Source organism: Aquarana catesbeiana, linkage group LG05 (genome assembly GCF_042186555.1).
Source record: "Aquarana catesbeiana isolate 2022-GZ linkage group LG05, ASM4218655v1, whole genome shotgun sequence".
In the NCBI taxonomy this organism is placed as follows: Eukaryota; Metazoa; Chordata; class Amphibia; order Anura; family Ranidae; genus Aquarana; species Aquarana catesbeiana.
The window spans coordinates 509,198,677-509,217,585 of NC_133328.1; the positions used below are offsets into that span (position 1 = coordinate 509,198,677).

An 18,909-nucleotide genomic window follows, 5' to 3' on the forward strand; every position below is an offset into this window, starting at 1 on the left:
CGTTAAGAGGTAAAGAAAGAAAAACGGTCAGGTTATGTGTCAGTTGACCCACTGAGCCCCCCTCTGCCCCAAAGCACCAACACTCTATGTTGGGGGCATGTGGCCTGGTATGGTTCGGGGGGGGGCGCTTGCTTGTCCCCCCCTTTCCTGACCTGCATCCATGCTCGGATGAGGGTCTGGTACGGATTTTAGGTGGGAGCCACATGCCGTGTTTTTAAAAAATGTTGGTGTGGGGTTCCCCTAAAAATCTATATCAGACCTGAGGGGCCTGGTATGAACAGCAATCTACCTATAAGATTATACAAGCAATTTTTGGATTTATTGCATGTTTCCTGGAGAAGACAAATTTGCTAGAAATTTGCAAGCAAATCCCAAGGCACACTTGCAAGTGAATACAAATTGTTTATGGAAAAGAAAACACAAAGTATTTTAAAATTTTAACTCAATCTCAGCATTGAGGAGCCACAATAAAGGCAAGAGTAGGCATCAGAGTGTGCCTAGAACAGAATTTTTTTTTTTTTAATTCTGAAAGCTTTGCTTTAAGGTTCTTTTTAAAAACGATGTGATATTCTTCAGAATTCTCATCAGTTTTATGTAAAACTTTTACTAAAGTAACTTCAAACACTTTTTATCACACGCCATTTATAATTCAAGTTAAAGATGTAATTCCACCATCAAGTGCTTAGAGCACACATGAAAAGGAATAAAAAACTATAAAGACTTTTGTAATTTGTCCTAATAATTCTTTGTTGCATTTATTCTGCCTTTCCTGTTATTCCCTTTTTGTTGTATAAAGGCAACTTGAAAGATAAAAATCAATTCCTATTAATAAAACAGGTAAAAGGTCCAGAGTACTTTAAAACAAAACCAAGACACAAACTATTTTTCTTGGAATGTGCCATTTAATTGTGTTTTCCACATATCAATAAATACACAGGATGCAGAATGATCAGTATTCAGTTTCAGTACCTTTGACTTTCCATGTAATAGTGAAAAACTAGAAAACACTAGAATTCACATTTATACTTTACTAGAACATGGATTTTATTGGGAAGAGAGGGCACAACACACAAACTGTGGATAGCCAAAATAAAAGAAAGCAGCTCCATGAACAAGATAAAGAGAAGCAGATAGGGAACGCCACAGGACAGCGATGAAGTTAGCTCCTTGCAGTCACTGCTGGCGGCTGTTCTGATTGCAGCTGTTTTCCAAGATACTCCCTGAAAGACACAAGTGATAAATGTTAGTAATCAGAAAAGTGGTAGGGTGCACTTTAGTTAGAGAGATTTCATCCCAGACCAGTCCCTGCTAAACTTCTTGACAATGGAACATAAGGGTGGAACATAAGTAAGGCAACCTCTCCATCTTAGATTGTATTTAGATTTATGGTGGCATACATACATTATTGCTTTCCTAAAACAGGTGTTTACTGTATATGTCCCCACTTCTGGCACAAAACCCATAAACAAGGATCTCAGTCTCTATTTCTGGGTAAGTTGGTGGGGTCATGCAAAACATTCCTTTTTTCCCCTTTTTAACCATCAGTTCATCCAGAACTGCTGGTGTATAGCGAAGACATAGCTATAATTTAACAGAGCCAGTATTACCAACTTGCATACAGCAGTTTCAGGTTTCCTAGCCCCCATTAAAGCAAGATATGACTTTACTCTTTGGTGTAGGGCGGCTTGTGGGTACAGGGGAACAGTCTAATTATTGAGGTTGTAATTTAATGGTACAAAAGGAACCAAAGATTCAAACTAAAAAGTACATACAGCAAGATCCAGCATTGGCTTGGTTGCTAAAATGGGTGAAAAGGAGTGATTTGCATGACTCCACCAACTTACCCATAAGCAGAGACTGAGCTCTTTGTTTGAGGGTTTTGTACAGGAAGTGAGGATGTGTAAATATCTTCCGTTTTAAGAAGGCAGTATTGTATCTCACAGTACTTTGGACGTGGTCTTTTGATTCCTCTTGTACCGCCTCATCACAATCTTAATGGTTGTACTGTTCTACTGTTGATGGTGGGTAAATTGAGACTTGACTTCCCCCACTTCCCAATAGCCTGCACACCTACTGAGAAGCAATGGTCATTGGTCTGTTGACAAGTCATCTAGAATTATAAATCAGTGGAAGTGACTGAGAGCTGTTCACACCATCGCACTACATATACGTGCATTTGTGAGATGCAATGCCATTCATTCTAAATAGCACCCCAATTATACTTGCCAACAAACATGCATTGTAGTGTGCTGTGTTACAAAAAATATTACATGCACCTTTTTGTTACCATATGCAGCCCAGCCAAATTACAAACTATGTATGTTAGTGTAACGCACATACATTTTTAAGGCATGTTATAGATGAGGAAGCAACCCCACAACTGCAGGTGTAGAGCTCTTTTTCATCTGTCATTTTTTTTTTCCCGTTTAGTGTAAAAGATAACACATTGTGGCATTTTCTTTTAATTGAAAAAAAAAATAAAAAATTACACCTGAAGTCAATAGCTGGAAAACCACAAAAGAAAAATCATAACGCAAATTAATTAAAAGAACTTACAGATCCACATCTCCTTACTACAAGTAGATTTCAAGATTCTGGCTAAGATTCTTGCTATCCAACTAAACAAAGTAATTCTCTCTTTGATACACGAGGATCAGTCGTGCTTCATGCCTGGGAGAAATACCTCTTTTAACCTAAGAAGACTCTTTATGAATCTGCAGACCCTACATGACAATATTGGCTCAAGGGTTGTTGTCGCCATAGACACCGCCAAGGCGTTCGACTCAGTCGAGTGGTGCTACCTATGGAAATGCCTGGAGAGCTATGGGGTGAGACCCAAATTTATAAAATGGGTGCATTTTTTGTATCAGGCCCGCTGGCTTGGGTCCTGGCAAATGATTGGACCTCTGAACACAGTTTCCTCTTACTAGGAGGCACTCGACAAGGCTGTCCCCTGTCCCCATTGCTATACGCACTGGCCGCTGGCGATAGCAATAAGATCGCACTCTGCTATAATTGGCCTTCAGGCCAGACATCTAACTGAAAAGATCAGCATGTATGCTATGCGGATGACACACTACTGTACCTAGCAGATTCAAATACATCCCTGTCCATTGCTTTGGCCCTCATAGAACAATTTGGACTTTTTTCTGGCCTTAAAATTATCTGGGATAAGTCCCAAATACTCCCCCCAGACAGTAGTTTTCCACCATCGTGTACTCATGCTAACCTACCCTTACAGAGAGTAAACCAGATTAAGTATCTAGGAGTGCAGGTTACTAATACCCCAGCAGACTATATCACACTAAATAGAAAACCCCTCTTTGATATGCTTAACCACCTCAATACAGGGCACTTACACCCCCTTCCTGCCCAGGCCATTTTTCAGCACTCTCACACTTTGAATGACAATAGTGCGGTCATGCTACACTGTAACCATGTGAAATTGTTATCATTTTCTTCACACAAATAGAGCTTTCTTTTAGTATTTAATCACTCCTGGGTTTTTTATTTTTTCCTAAAAAAAAAAAAAAAATTGAAAAAAAAAAGTTTTTCTTAGTTTCTGTCTGTAAATTTTGTAAATACTGGTAAGTAATTTTTCTCCTTCAATGATGAGCACTGATGAGGTGGCACTTATAGGCACAGATGAGGTGGCACTGATGAAGCACGATTATGCCGCAAATATGGGCACTGATAGGTGGCACTGGGCACAGGATAGGCGGCACTGGTGGGCACAGATAGGCAGCAGTGATGAGCATTGTTGGGCAGCACTGATAGCCAGCACTGACTGGCGTCACTAATGGCCACTGATTGCTGGCATATGTGGGCACAGATTGGCACTGATTGCTGGCAGTGGTGGGCAATCATTGCAGGCACTGGTGGGCACTTAATTGTAATCAGGTCACTGATGATCAGTGCCCTGATTACATACCTAGCTGTCCCCTGTTAGGAGATGCCGCTGATCAGCTCTCCTCTCCTTACTCTGTCAGTGTGAGGCGAGGAGCGCCGATTAGCGGCATCTCCGTGTTTACATGTGACCGGCTGTGTTTGGACACAGCCGATCACATGGTTAAAGAGCCGCTGCTCTTTACACAGATTGGGGTCCCGTCGTGTCCTAGCAACACAGCGCGGCCGCCACGCGAGAGTGGTCGTTCTGGGAGGCCATCGTATGACGAGAGCTGCACCGCCCAGCTGTCATTTAATGGTGGGTGGGCCTCAAGTGGTTAAGCACAAAATCCAGCTACGGGCCCATTTACCCATAGGAGTAATGGGTCATGTAAACCTAGTAAAAATTGTACTTTTACCCAAAATACTTTATATTGTCTGGCACTCTCCAATATACTTACCACTGGAAGCATTACTCAAGCCATTTGTATGGGTGACTAGCACACAAACTACTATGGCGGAAGTTAAAAGCACTACTGATTTGGGCAGTACAGCCCTTCCCAATATTAACCTGTACTATTTGGTAGCCCAACTATCGCAGTTATTTCGCATCAATAAAATAGACAGGTCTAAGTTTCTCATCTTTCTATGCCCGAAATGGTCACACCCAACCGCAGACCCCTTTACCGTTATAGCAAGCGGACTTAAGGGAGCTGAGACAACAAGCGACCCTCAATCTTTACTCTACCACTAAAGGATATGGGATGTTGTGTCCGACAAGCTAGGTTTATCCTGCCACCATGACTTTACTCTATTGTGGTATAATTGTTCACTTCCCGAATTTCATCTCTTTCCAGACCCAGTAGTTTGGAGTAATAAGGGGGTGAATTATCTATCCCATCTTATAGCTGATGGTGACCTAAAAAGCATCTGATCAGCTAAAGACAATGTACAAACTACAAAACCAGATGTTTTTTAGATACTTACAAGTTCAGCATTCTTTCAAAAACTTACCTAATTAAACCCTTTTCTCCGCAAGGAAAATCATTGCTAAGCAGTGGATGAGGACTACTCCACCTGACTTCCATGCTTGGATAGCTGATGTTAACAATAATCTACCGTATAAGAAATGTATTTATATGCACAGAGGTTGTCCAATCGAAATACGACAAAATATAGGATAGATGGCTACAAGCCTCCGAGACTTGCACATAAATTGGAAGGTTCAAAATAGCGGCTCTAATGATTATACACAACTAGACAACAAATTGAGGTACCAAGTTGTGCGAATTTGGCAAATGCTTAATCATTTTTTACATATTTTTTTGTTAATTTGTGTCTTGAAATACCTTGTGTTATTATATGGGATGTATTCTACCCATTTGTTTTATTCTCAATGGATACAATATGTTTGCGTCCCTTTTTTGTGCAACCTTCAATAAAAGCTACTGTTTAAAGTAAAAAAAATAACTTACAGATAAATCTGAAAATAAAATAGCCATAAACAAAGGTCTTATTCTGTCTTGAAAATATAAAGTGACTGTGCACATATCAACTAAAATATTCAACTATAGCATAAAACAATGTAGTGGATTTTATATTATCCAGATCCATAGAAATTAAAAACAAAAAATCAGTATTGTACCCAGAAGCACTAAAATAATAGAAAATAGATAACACAATTAGGAATAGGAGTGAACAGTGGTTATTAAAGCCATTCTTTTATATGACTCAGTTTGTGTTGTGGAGCTGCACATTAGGTTCCTATTTAAGATGCTGTTAACTGAAAACCAGTGATCACTTTTATAATGAAGTAGACAATGTCAGTGAAAAGCTAGGATGTCTACTTTGCAGAAATGTGCAATTACCAAAGTAAATTAACAGGAAACCGCTAAAAATTATTCAGGTTTTTACTGCTGTCTGCATTTCCTCTGGGGAGATTCACCCTCTATTTGCCCTGGTGACCACTAACCAGGACTGAAAGCGAGTAAAAATCCAGACTTTTAAGTTGTCACTGGAGTATGGGGAAATCTTCTAATAAGAGCACTTGTTTCTGTGACAGCCATCTAAGAGAGCACCTCTCTTCTTATGGACAAATCTACACTCATTTCCAGTTGTGTCTTGAGACCTCAAATGAAGAAAAGGCTTTCTAAAGTGCCACACAAACGGAAAAAAATGTGATGGGGTATAACTATTCCTTACTATAAAAAAAGGGTTTGACTTTGGACATACTTTTAACTATTAATAAAGGAGACTGGCACATAAATCATTCAACAGGTTTGTAAATCTCTGTCCATAGCAACACTCAATTGCCCTCTAGGAAGTGGCTACAAGTAGCATAAGTCTTCTTGCATAAGTATATAATTTTAACAAATCCTTTTTGGGAAACAATACTTGTGCAGTCCTCTAGTTTCCATCATACCATAGCACTGCCCATGTAGTCTCCGATAAAGAAGTATGGCTGACCAATCAGAATGTCTGCTACAACATTGATCCTTCCCCTTGAAGTGCATACCTATAGGTTTTTGTGTTTTATTACCAACATAATTTGCTATAGATTTTTTTTGGATTAAGTGGATCACAGTGTTTTAAGTTGACTTGTATGGAACAATGTTGATTATAAATGTCCTATTCTGCTGTTTCAACAAGTTTTATTTCTTTATACCACTCAACAGGAACACTTGGTCAGTGCCTAGTGTACACATTTTTTCCTAAAAACATCGAAAAGCACATGCTCCCATGACCCCACTTTATTTGTTTTAGAGTGTAATGTACCAGTAGGCTGCTTTTACATCAAGATGATAGATAATTGTATTAGAAAGCAAAATGTTAAATCAAACCTATGTGATGATAGGGAGTCAATTATTTATGTACAGTATAGTACTCATGTGTAAAAATGTCAATTTTATGGTTTAGTGGTTTATTAAATGGCATTGTTTTCAAAACTGCAGTCAACAGAAGATAACATGTTTTTTTTATTTAGTTCCTAAATATAATTTCTCAAATGGAGCATTTCAGAAATGGCAAGAAATAATACAAAACAAAGGCATCATTGAAACTTTCCATGAAACAAAGTTTGCTAAAAATTTTACAGAGTATTTACAGAAAAAAACGATGACGGTAGAAGAGTTGTTACCCAAGTCGCAACTCCTCTTATATTTACCACATGCCTACAAGAAGTATTACCAGAAGCAACACCAGCTTTTAATGCCAAGATTGTAAAAGTACACCATTTTGACTATTTTTGTGATTAAATTATTGAAAATGTAATTTTTTCTTGTGTATTAGGTATATCATCCTAAATCTGATCTTGAGGTTTTAGTGAAGTTAAAATAGTTCATTTGGACAAACTGGTCCTAACAAACTATTTACTTTACTAAGACATGCAGAGTCCTAGTGTTGTATGAACTGTATGTTCAGCTACATATAGTAGCCATTCATAGGAAACCCTGTATTTTCTGAATGAAATGGATGGAGGCGGAGAGGCAGGCGGGTGAATTTTATTCTGGGACAGGAAGTTCACGTCCCACTGTTAGACAGTGGCGTCACTAGGGTTGGGGTCACCTGGTGCAGTAAACCATGGAGACGGCCACAGGCTGCAGGCCGCAAACATGGTACAGGAGATGGCAACAGGTTGCAAGCATGGTGGATTGTGTGGTTGCAGTCAGTGTACACAGCTCTGTGGGAGCCTGTCATCCCTCCCTCCCTCCCTCCCTCTAGAACACACCTGTGTGATCTCTGCCCCTTCCCCCCCTCCTCTGTGTCAGCCATCGCTGGAGCTCTGCTCACTTGCATTAGCAGTGTCCAGATCTGGATTGCACTCAGGTCCCCTCAGACTCCCAGCCATCCAGCTCAGCAGCACTATCCTGGTCCAGATAGAAAGTCTTTTTAGACTCCCGGTCCTTCTGTTGTCAGTGGGAAGTAGGTGGAGGAGGAGCAGCTCAGGAGGAAGTTGCTCATCTGAATGATGGGGCCTCCATGCACCTGATTGCTGGGCCCGCCTAGCAACCAACCAATCATTTTGACATGCGGGACTTGGAAGTGCTGGGAATTCTGATATTGGTGCAGGTTTTTACCCCAAGTTAAAGACAGCCCTGGGTGCCACCCCTCTGGTAGGTGTCACATGGGTCCGGCCTGCACCCCCCTAGCAACGCCACTGTTGCTAGAACACAGAGCTGTATAATGTATGTAGCGATGGGTAATTACAGTTCATAAAGCTTCCACAGCTACTGCACATTTTAGTGAAGAAAATAGTTTGCTTAGACCAGCTTAGTCCAAACAAAGTATTTAAAATATATATAGTTCGTATGATTCCACGCTTAGGTGTAGGCTCGGCTGCTGCCTCCCCCAAGTGGCTCCAATAATGGAGCAACAGTGGAATATAAAAGATAAAGGGGTAGGTGGCGCTGTCCGTCACCTAAAGAGTGAACCTGCAAAGGTGAGTCACACTTCTCAGGTGAAAGTGCAAGTGCTGGATTGGAATTAATGTGTATCAGTGATGTAAATGCTATTGATTTGAACTCGTATAAACATTGACATTAAAACCTAATATACTTATAAAGTGCAGGAAAAGTTGTATGTGATACTCTTAATAAGCGATCTTTACTAATCAGAAGGAGTATAAGGATAAAGAAAGAGAATTACAGGAGAACATTAAGAAATATGATATTGAAATACAGGCAAAAAAACTGAAGGAATTCAAGAGAGATGTTTTAGATTAGAAAAATAAGAAAGTTTATAAGTGGCAAGCAGGGATTGAAGAGTTAATAGAGGAATTGGAGGATACTTCTATGGATGAGAGCCTGAGTGAAGGAATAGGGGAGTCAGACCTACCAGAGGGTGGTCACACACTCCAAATAAGATTTGACCATACTCCTGCTCCCAGACGGGAAGACCTGATATGAGGAGGGATAATCAATATGAACCTCCATACTTCAGATCACCGGCCACTCCAAGGTACGATATCCCTACGAATAGCAGATTTTCTCCTCTTGGAAGGAGGAGTCATTATACCCCCTACCGGAATTTCCATCAAGGAAGGGTATTTAGGGAAGTAAGGGATTTTCCCCAGGGAGGGCAACGAAAGACTCCCAGGGAGATGGAATGCTTGCGTCCCATACAGGAACCCAGGAAGGAGGGGACAATATGAGAATGGAGGAGGAACTCAGAGATGGGAGGGATCTCCTGGGAATACGGCGAAAGACCAAGGGTTCACAGGGTACCACAGATACCCACCAGAGACAAGAGATGGACACAAGAAATGGATGGGTCAACAATCAAGAAATAGAGATGGGACAAACACAAAGAAATATGGAAAGAGGAAACAGACAAGAGGAAAGAGGAGGGAAGAAGAAAAAGAAGACGAGAGTATAAGGAAAAGGAATCTTCAACTTCAGTAGTGCTCACTTTTCAGAGGAAGGAATTAAAATTCTGGATTTGGGCTTGAAGTATTTCCCTACCAAAACACTAGACAAATTCGAAGTTTATATTGACCTCCAGAAGTTCATGAGAAAACTAAATTTGAAAAAACATTGTGCACTAAAGGAATATAAAAGACCACCAAAAATCTCAGGATCTGCCTACACTTAGAAATAATTCAACCCTAAAGGTACCTGGCAGCCAAAGCCTTTTAGCTTTTAAAAAGATGGTAGAAGATGACCTGAAGAAACTGGAAAATAAGGGGTCTAGGAATATGAACATATGGAAAACTATTAAAGAAATTTCGAAAAAGAAGGAAGTAGTGATACGCCCGGCAGATAAGGGTGGGGGTCTGGTCATACTGAATAAAAAAAAAAAAAAAAGACTATGAAGAAGAAATGGAGAACCTGCTTAAAGTGGAGAAAACATACAATAAACTAAAGGTGAATCCCAAACAATGATACGAAAAGAAACCTGAAAGCATTTGTGAAATGCTATCAGAATCCACAAAGACCCCTGTGATATACTACTTACCGAAGATACACAATAGGATAGAGAAACCACCAGGAAGACCGATCATTAGCAGAATTAATTTACTCTTTTCCCGCTTAGGAGAGTACCTAGACCAATATTTAAAACCGCTGGTACAGAAGGGGAAATTGTACCTCAGGGACAGTACACAATCACAGAACTTGAAAACATTCCAGTTGCTGAAAACTGTTTACTTGCCACCATAGACGTTAACTCTTTATATACCAGTATTATACAGAAAGACGGTCTAGAGGGAGTGGAGAAGGCACTACATGAAAATACTGAGTTAAAACAAGAACAAATTTGTTTTATCCTTGAAGGCCTCCAATTAGCTATAGAATTAGCTATAGAAAGTAACTACTTTTGGTACAAGAAAAATTACTATGTCCAAGCCAAATGTGTAGCTATGGGGGCTCGGTATGCCCCCAGTGTTGCTAACCTTCTTATAAATATGTGGGAGGAGGGACACATCTATGGCAAGAGAATACCCCAAATTAAGTTGTATCAGAGATACATAGATGATTTAATCTTCTTTAAGGAAGGAACAGTGGAATCTTTTGAAAAGTTTCTTAAAGAAATAGATCACAATGAATACGAGATTTCCTTTACTGGGAAGTGGGACCACCAGCAGATTGAATACTTGGATCTACAGATATTTAAGAATGGGAATGATCTATATACAAAAACATTCTTTAAGGCTATGTTTCCACTATTGCGTCCCCAAAGTCACGCGATTTACACTGCGACTTTGCTATGCGATTTGTGTTGCAAAGTCATGCAACCGGTGAAAGCCATTTGAGAACAAGTCACACCGAAGTAGGAACAAAGTAGTGCAAAAACCTTTTTTGGAGTCGCTGCGACTTGAGTTGTACCAATTACAGCGGGGGGGCCATTGAAATACATGGGTTTTGACTTGTCATGCGACTTCACATGTGTCAAGTCGCACAACAACTCGCAGTAGCGGAAACAGAGCCTAAATCAACAGATCACAATGGATACATACCAACCTCCAGTTGCAACCACCCTAAATGGAAGGGGAATATCCCTAAAGGTCAGCTGCTGAGATTACGAAGAAACTGTTGTACTTTGGAGGATTTTAATATACAAGCTGATAGCCTCTTTCTTCAAATTTTTTAATTAAGGTATCAAAAAAAGAACCTGGTTAATCTGAAAAACTGAAATAAAGAAAATGAACAGGAACACACTATTGGCAAAGAAAGATAAGAAAGCAGAAACCTATAGGAATGTGGCATTAATACACAATATCAATCAATTGAGCATATTATTAGAAAGTATTGGCCCATTCTGAAAGAAGATAGGGCCTTATCCAAAATCCTAGCAAAGAAACCCAGATTTGTGTACAAAAGAGCCCCCACTCTTAGGAACCACCTTGTTCATAATGTCATAGATCCCCCCAAAAAAGTTAAAAAATATTTTCAGGAATGAAAGGATCTTACACGTGTCAAAAATGCCTACCTTGTAGTGTGAGCAAGAAACAACCGTGGAAAGAGAATCCTTTAAGTCTAGGGTCAACAATAAGGAATACCAAATAAAAGAGCTAATCACCTGTAACAGTACACAGGTTACCTATGTCACTGAGTGCCCGTGCCACCTCCAATATGTAGGGAGAAATACTCAACCTTTATTTGTGAGGATTAGAGAGCACATTAATAACATAAGACAAGGGTTTCCAAAACATAGTCTCTCTAGACATTTTAAGGAAGTACATTACAGGACCCTACTGGACTGATTTTTTATGGGATAGATCAAATTAAGGACCACTGGAGGGGTGGTAATAAAAAAGGTACAAGTGTCACAGAATGAGACAAAGTGGATATAGAGTTTGGGGTCTTTGTCGCCAGGGGGTCTCAACCTCGACATTGACCTCAACTGTTTCATATCCAACTTCTTAACCCTCATTGTTCCATCTTGGCAAATCTAGTGCACCACTTTAAACAGGATTTACCATCAAGGTTACCCTCTACGCCAATGTAGGTGGTATCTGATCGTAGAAAAATAACATTGAGCACAGCGACTTACTCTTATCATATATATTTTAAATGCACATATAGTGTAATAAACAAACTACGATTTTTTACACATTTTTAACGTTCAACAAACATTATATATATATATATATATATATATATATATATATATATATATATATATATATATATATATATATATGTATATATATATGGTAGATGGTACATAATCCCTCCTTCTTGAGAACTGTAGGTTAAATATTTCAGAGTGTTATTGCTTTTAGTTTTCCAAGATAATACCTGGATTGTACAATGGAGAGCAGATGTGCAGGGTGAAATTTATTATTTGGCATCCAGGGGTGTACGGGATATATGTACGCCTCTTTCCGATATAGGATTTATGTGGTACATATGGTGATATGTGCAATAAATTAGATTCTTTTAGCACATTAACCTTCTACACCTAAATTATAGAGGGCGGATCCTGCACTACCGCTCACTATATTAGAAGTGAGGTGTACCAAGATGGCACCACCTCAGACGATGTCACATAATGAAACAAGCACATTGGAGCCTAGTACACAAATATGTTAAAATAGTCACTTTCCATGGATGTACTTACTTTTCAACATGACTCTAGTATTCCCCAGTTTACACCCTATTCACACTTCAGCTCTGACAGATACACTCACTACAAAGAAGTTCCTAAGCATATATGCTTCCTCTGAGTGTTCCGTCCCTGCTCTTTTCATCTGCCACACCGTCCTCGTTTAATATTATCAAGACAGATTTAGGTGTGTATCTTTTTACAACCTTTTACAAGTGGATATGTGTATATATTTTTAAATATACATGGTTTGGAGTTGTGTGGGGGGTATCTTTTCACCCGCCTAAAAACTTAATCAAAAATGGTAACTATATACTTACATTTTTCTGTTTGATAGCTTTGTATTCTGCATATATGTTCACCTGGTTCCCACACTCATAGTTACATAGTTGGTAAGGTTGCATAAAGAAACCAGTCCATCCAGTTCAACCTGAGTGAGTGTTTTATCCCTATTTAAGGTACCCATATAGTGCCGTCAATTTACGACATGCTCCACACATACATCGCACACTCACATCGGTCCCTACCCTCAAGGAGCCCACAATTAGGGATGAGCCGAACACCCCCCTGTTCGGTTTGCACCAGAACATGCGAACAGGAAAAAAGTTCGTTCGAACACGCGAACACTGTTAAAGTCTATGGGACACGAACATGAATAATCAAAAGTGCTAATTTTAAAGGCTAATATGCAAGTTATTGTCATAAAAAGTGTTTGGGGACCTGGGTCCTGCCCCAGGGGACATGGATTAATGCAAAAAAAAAGTTTTAAAAACGGCCGTTTTTTCAGGAGCAGTGATTTTAATAATGCTTAAAGTCAAACAATAAAAGTGTAATATCCCTTTAAATTTCGTACCTGGGGGGTGTCTATAGTATGCCTGTAAAGGGGCGCATGTTTCCTGTGTTTAGAACAGTCTGACAGCAAAATTACATTTTGAAGGAAAAAACTCATTTAAAACTACCCGCGGCTATTGCATTGCCGACAATACACATAGAAGTTCATTGATAAAAACGGCATGGGAATTCCCCAAAAGGGAACCCCGAACCAAAATTAAAAAAAAAAAGGATGTGGGAGTCCCCCTAAATTCCATACCAGGCCCTTCAGGTCTGATATGGATATTAAGGGGAACCCCGCGCCAAAAAAAAAAAAAAAAAAAACAGCGTGGGGTCCTCCCAAAAATCCATACCAGACCCTTATCCGAGCACGCAACCTGGCAGGCCGCAGGAAAAGAAGGGGGGACGAGAGTGCGGCCCCCCCCCTCCTGAACCGTACCAAGCCACATGCCCTCAACATTGGGAGGGTGCTTTGGGGTAGCCCCCCAAAACACCTTGTCCCCATGTTGATGAGGACAAGGGCCTCATCCCCACAACCCTGGCCGGTGGTTGTGGGGGTCTGCGGGCGGGGGGCTTATCGGAATCTGGAAGCCCCCTTTAACAAGGGGACCCCCAGATCCCTCCCCCCCTGTGTGAAATGGTAAGGGGGTACTTACCCCTACCATTTCACTAAAAAACTGTCAAAAATGTTAAAAATGACAAGAGACAGTTTTTGACAATTCCTTTATTTAAATGCTTCTTCTTTCTTCTATCTTCCTTCATCTTCTGGCTCTTCTGGTTCTTCCTCCGGTGTTCTCGTCCAGCATCTCCTCCGCGGCGTCTTCTATCTTCTTCTCCTCGGGCCGCTCCACACCCATGGCATGGGGGGGAGGCTCCCGCTCTTCTCTTCTTCTTTTCTTCTCTTCTTCATTTTCTTCTCCGGGCCGCTCCGCACCCATGCTGGCATGGAGGGAGGCTCCCGCTGTGTGATGGCGCTCCTCGTCTGACAGTTCTTAAATAACGGGGGGCGGGGCCACCCGGTGACCCCGCCCCCCTCTGACGCACGGGACATGACGGGACTTCCCTGTGGCATTCCCCGTGACGTCACAGGGAAGTCCCGTCAAGTCACCGTGCGTCAGAGGGGGGCGGGGTCACCGGGTGGCCCCGCCCCCGTTATTTAAGAACTGTCAGACGAGGAGCGCCGTCACACAGTGGGAGCCTCCCTCCATGCCAGCATGGGTGCGGAGCGGCCCGGAGAAGAAAATGAAGAAGAGAAGAAGAGAAGAAAAGAAGAAGAGAAGAGCGGGAGCCTCCCCCCCATGCCATGGGTGCGGAGCGGCCCGAGGAGAAGAAGATAGAAGACGCCGTGGAGGAGATGCTGGACGAGAATGCCGGAGGAAGAACCAGAAGAGCCAGAAGATGAAGGAAGATAGAAGAAAGAAGAAGTATTTAAATAAAGGAATTGTCAAAAACTGTCTCGTGTCATTTTTAACATTTTTGACAGTTTTTTAGTGAAATGGTAGGGGTAAGTACCCCCTTACCATTTCACACAGGGGGGGGCGGGATCTGGGGGTCCCCTTGTTAAAGGGGGCTTCCAGATTCCGATAAGCCCCCCGCCCGCAGACCCCCACAACCACCGGCCAGGGTTGTGGGGATGAGGCCCTTGTCCTCATCAACATGGGGACAAGGTGTTTTGAGGGGCTACCCCAAAGCACCCTCCCAATGTTGAGGGCATGTGGCCTGGTACGGTTCAGGAGGGGGAGGCCGCACTCTCGTCCCCCCCTCTTTTCCTGCGGCCTGCCAGGTTGCGTGCTCGGATAAGGGTCTGGTATGGATTTTTGGGGGGACCCCACGCCGTTTTTTTTTTTTTTTTGGCATGGGGTTCCCCTTAAAATCCATACCAGACCTGAAGGGTCTGGTATGGAATTTAGGGGGAACCCCACGTCATTTTTTTTTAAAATTTTGCCCGGGGTTCCCCTTAATATCCATATCAGACCTGAAGGGCCTGGTATGGAATTTAGGGGGACTCCCACGTCATTTTTTTTTTTGGTTCGGGGTTCCCCTTTGGGGAATTCCCATGCCGTTTTTATCAATGAACTTCTATGTGACTGTGTATTGTCGGCAATGCAATAGCCGCGGGTAGTTTTAAATGAGTTTTTTCCTTCAAAATGTCATTTTGCTGTCAGACTGTTCTAAACACAGGAAACATGCGCCCCTTTACAGGCATACTATAGACACCCGCCAGGTACAAAATTTAAAGGGATATTACACTTTTATTGTTTGACTTTAAGCATTATTAAAATCACTGCTCCTGAAAAAACGGCCGTTTTTAAAACTTTTTTTTGCATTGATCCATGTCCCCTGGGGCAGAACCCAGGTCCCCAAACACTTTTTATGACAATAACTTGCATATTAGCCTTTAAAATTAGCACTTTTGATTTCTCCCATAGACTTTTAAAGGGTGTTCCGCGGCATTCGAATTTGCCGCGAACACCCCAAATTGTTCGCTGTTCGGCGAACTGGCGAACAGCCAATGTTCGAGTCGAACATGAGTTCGACTCGAACTCGAAGCTCATTCCTACCCACAATCCAAGGTCCCCAACTCACATTCATATACTAGGGTCAATTTTGGACAGAAGCCAATTAACCTACCAGCATGTCTTTGGAGTGTGGGAGGAAACCGGTGTACCTGGAGGAAACCGGTGTACCCGGAGGAAACCCACGCAGGCACAGAGAGAACATACAAACTCCAGGCAGGTATTGTCGTGGTTGGGATTCGAACCAGCGACCCTTTTTACTGCTAGGCAAGAGTGCTACCCACTACACTACTGTTCAGCCCCTATTGTTTCCTTGGTTACTACGCTTCCTATCTTGTCATTGTATATACAGTATATGTTGATACATGGATGTATTCTTTCATAGAATCAATTTTCCTCTGAATTATACTCCTGAAGTGGTTTCATGTGAAACGTGGAAAGTTCACGACTGAAAGTATACTTTGGAAGTTTTCCCATCTTTGGGTGAATATATCTACTTCGTTTCAGTTCATAAGAGAGGAATTTATATTTTAACCATTTGTTTTTCTCTGTCCCTTATGACACCTTTGTGGTGTTATGCATATATATGTGCCCTTATGGGTAATCTTTAATGACTATGTAATAAATTTGTATTTTTATATTATATCTGAGTATTGTACGTTCATACCGAAACAAGTAAGTCCATTTTTTTTTGCTTCTCATTAGTTCTCTGTTAGTCTTGATAAGCACTATACAGTAGTTCCTATGAATTCTAAATAAGTTTGTTCATGCTGAACTTCAGTAAAATGAACCTTTAGATATCTGCAATAAGAATACGTTACCACCATCGATATGTGCCCCATGTGTGCTGCTGCTTTAAGCTCTAACTGTTAGTTTACTTCCTTTTGTACACAATAAGCGCTGGACACCTGCCACTGAAACTTACAGTATAGTAAGTTGCTCCATCTCCACCTCAGCCATTCATAAACTTTTTTTTTTTTTTTTTTTATTTAGTGAATACAAGGCATTCTGTGATTGGAGAAGGGATCTCCCCCAATCACAGAGAACCTTTATATTCAGTGAAAAGAATTCAATAAGGTGCATGAATGCCAAATCAATAGCTAAGGAGTGCCTACCTACACAGATATAAACATGTGAATATCATACCAAAATATACAAATCCTCCATCATTAAGTATAGTTCATACAACATCTATAAAAGTCCATGAATAAAACACCCAAAAAGGCAAATGCAGATCTTTCTGCCACTGTTGTCCTGATAAAGTGGAAATCAAAAACACCCAGTAATTAATCTCATAGGACCGCCAATCAACCCCCCCAAGATAACTCGAAGGTCTGAAAGCACTTTTGTATAATCTTCTCCGGACTGCCATTCTCATGAATTCAGATCACAGGATACATCAAGATGGAAAGAGGCTAACTGCATGAATGGCTAAGGTGGAAAGCAACATCCTGCTATGAGAACTCTACTTCAGCTAGAACTAAGTTTTAGCGCTGGATGTTTGGTACATACTGTAGTGTACGAGTAAAAAAAAAAAATTATAGCGAACGCAGCAGCAGTCACACATGGGGCATGCTTTATTAATGGCAACTTATTCTTACACTGCAAAAGTCCAAAAACAGTATTTTTACTACTTTTACTGTAATATAATGTCTAAAAGAAAGCATGTCTGACAGCTGCATCAAGCTATAGCATTCCAGACTATGAGTGACACACAATGTGAAGTTTAAGCAGAATTTACTTCAGATAATACTTAATAACTTAACACCTGATCCCTTCAGATTTCAAGATCCATGTTCACATTACACTATGAAATGAAACTTTAAGATATGAAAAATATATTTCAGTCTTTGTGCTCTACTTGCAGCTGAATAGTACCTTACAAAAAGCTTCTTCGTAATAAGCCATTAAGTGACAAGGAGAATTATGGCTGTCTGTCAAAATGAAGGAAAGTATAAATAATCATATAACTAGCTATTCCACAGGTTCCTCTGTTACAAGGGGTGCTTTGCTTTCATTTATAATTTGCCCATATTTTGGAAAGGGTTATTTGCTTGGCTGCCAGAATAAAGCAGCAGTGCAGCCATTACAGAAAATAATTAATCATTATGGTTATTTGTGCTTAACATCTTTTTGAAACATTTTTAAGAGGAAGACCCAAAACCGTCTCAACCGCCTCTGTTCACAAAGACATATGATTTAATATCTGTTCGCTGTTATTTTCGGCTTACGGTGTGAACATCTTTAAGGAAAAGGGGCACAAATACATGAGTAAAAGATGGCCACATATAGGCAGATCTTCCTAGTACTTATGCCAGCCACACTCTGGTTTTTGGAGTCTATTTTTACACTTTGAATCTGTATGTCTATAGCTTGCCATTCCTCGTAACCAATACACTGCTGATACTTACACTACCTACACTTCCCTACACCCCTGTTCACCCACCCACTGGAGCCTAGTGGAATACCCACAATAATTCGGAGTATGCGGTAATATGCAACCTTCTTCCTCCAATGATGCAGCACTGGCCCAGGCACTGTCAGGTGGTGGCAGAGAGTACTTAAAGTGTTACTAAACCCACAACAGTAATATCAATCTGTATATGCGATTGTGGAACCTAAGGGGTTAATCATTTGCATGGTGTAAAAACGCCGTTTGATCCTATCTTCTCCTAACCTCCCTTTCTTCCACCGTCTCCAATCTATCTGCTCATAGAACAGAGCCTAGGGTGAAAGCTGCATATGCTCAGTTTAGTGTGCATTGCTAGAGTGTTGTTTTATTTATTTTTTTCCTAGGGAGAGTGCATGTGATCAGCGTAGGGACAAATCAGCACTGTCCAGACAGAGGGTCAGGGGTCCTGCAGCCTCATAGGACAATCAAGGGAGAATGAAAACTCCTCCCACACGCTTAAACCAGACACTGACAGAAGTCACAAGACTGCTCTAACTGCTGATGAGAAAAGGTATTTAGCAGTTTAGATTTACTAAAATAATTGCATTTGCACGTTCTGTGTACTGTGGGAGACCAGATATAGTGAATGCAGGCTCCTGGGTTTAGTAACCCTTTGTGTAAGCTCCTACACAGCTAAACTTAGGAGTTAAAGTGGTTGTAAAGGCACAAGGTTTTTTACCT

The 18,909-nt window shown here is 40.9% G+C and overlaps 1 protein-coding gene across 1 annotated transcript in view; it reads right to left on the minus strand.

Moving 5' to 3' along the window:
* Positions 1–882: 882 nt before the first annotated feature.
* The window catches only part of ATP6V1H (ATPase H+ transporting V1 subunit H), a 198,033-nt gene continuing 180,006 nt past the window's right edge, over positions 883–18,909 (minus strand). The window contains exon 15 of the mRNA XM_073631599.1: positions 883–1,220. Within this exon, the coding sequence (XP_073487700.1) occupies positions 1,160–1,220 (61 nt within the window). The 3' untranslated portion in view covers positions 883–1,159. The remainder of the gene's footprint in view (positions 1,221–18,909) is intronic.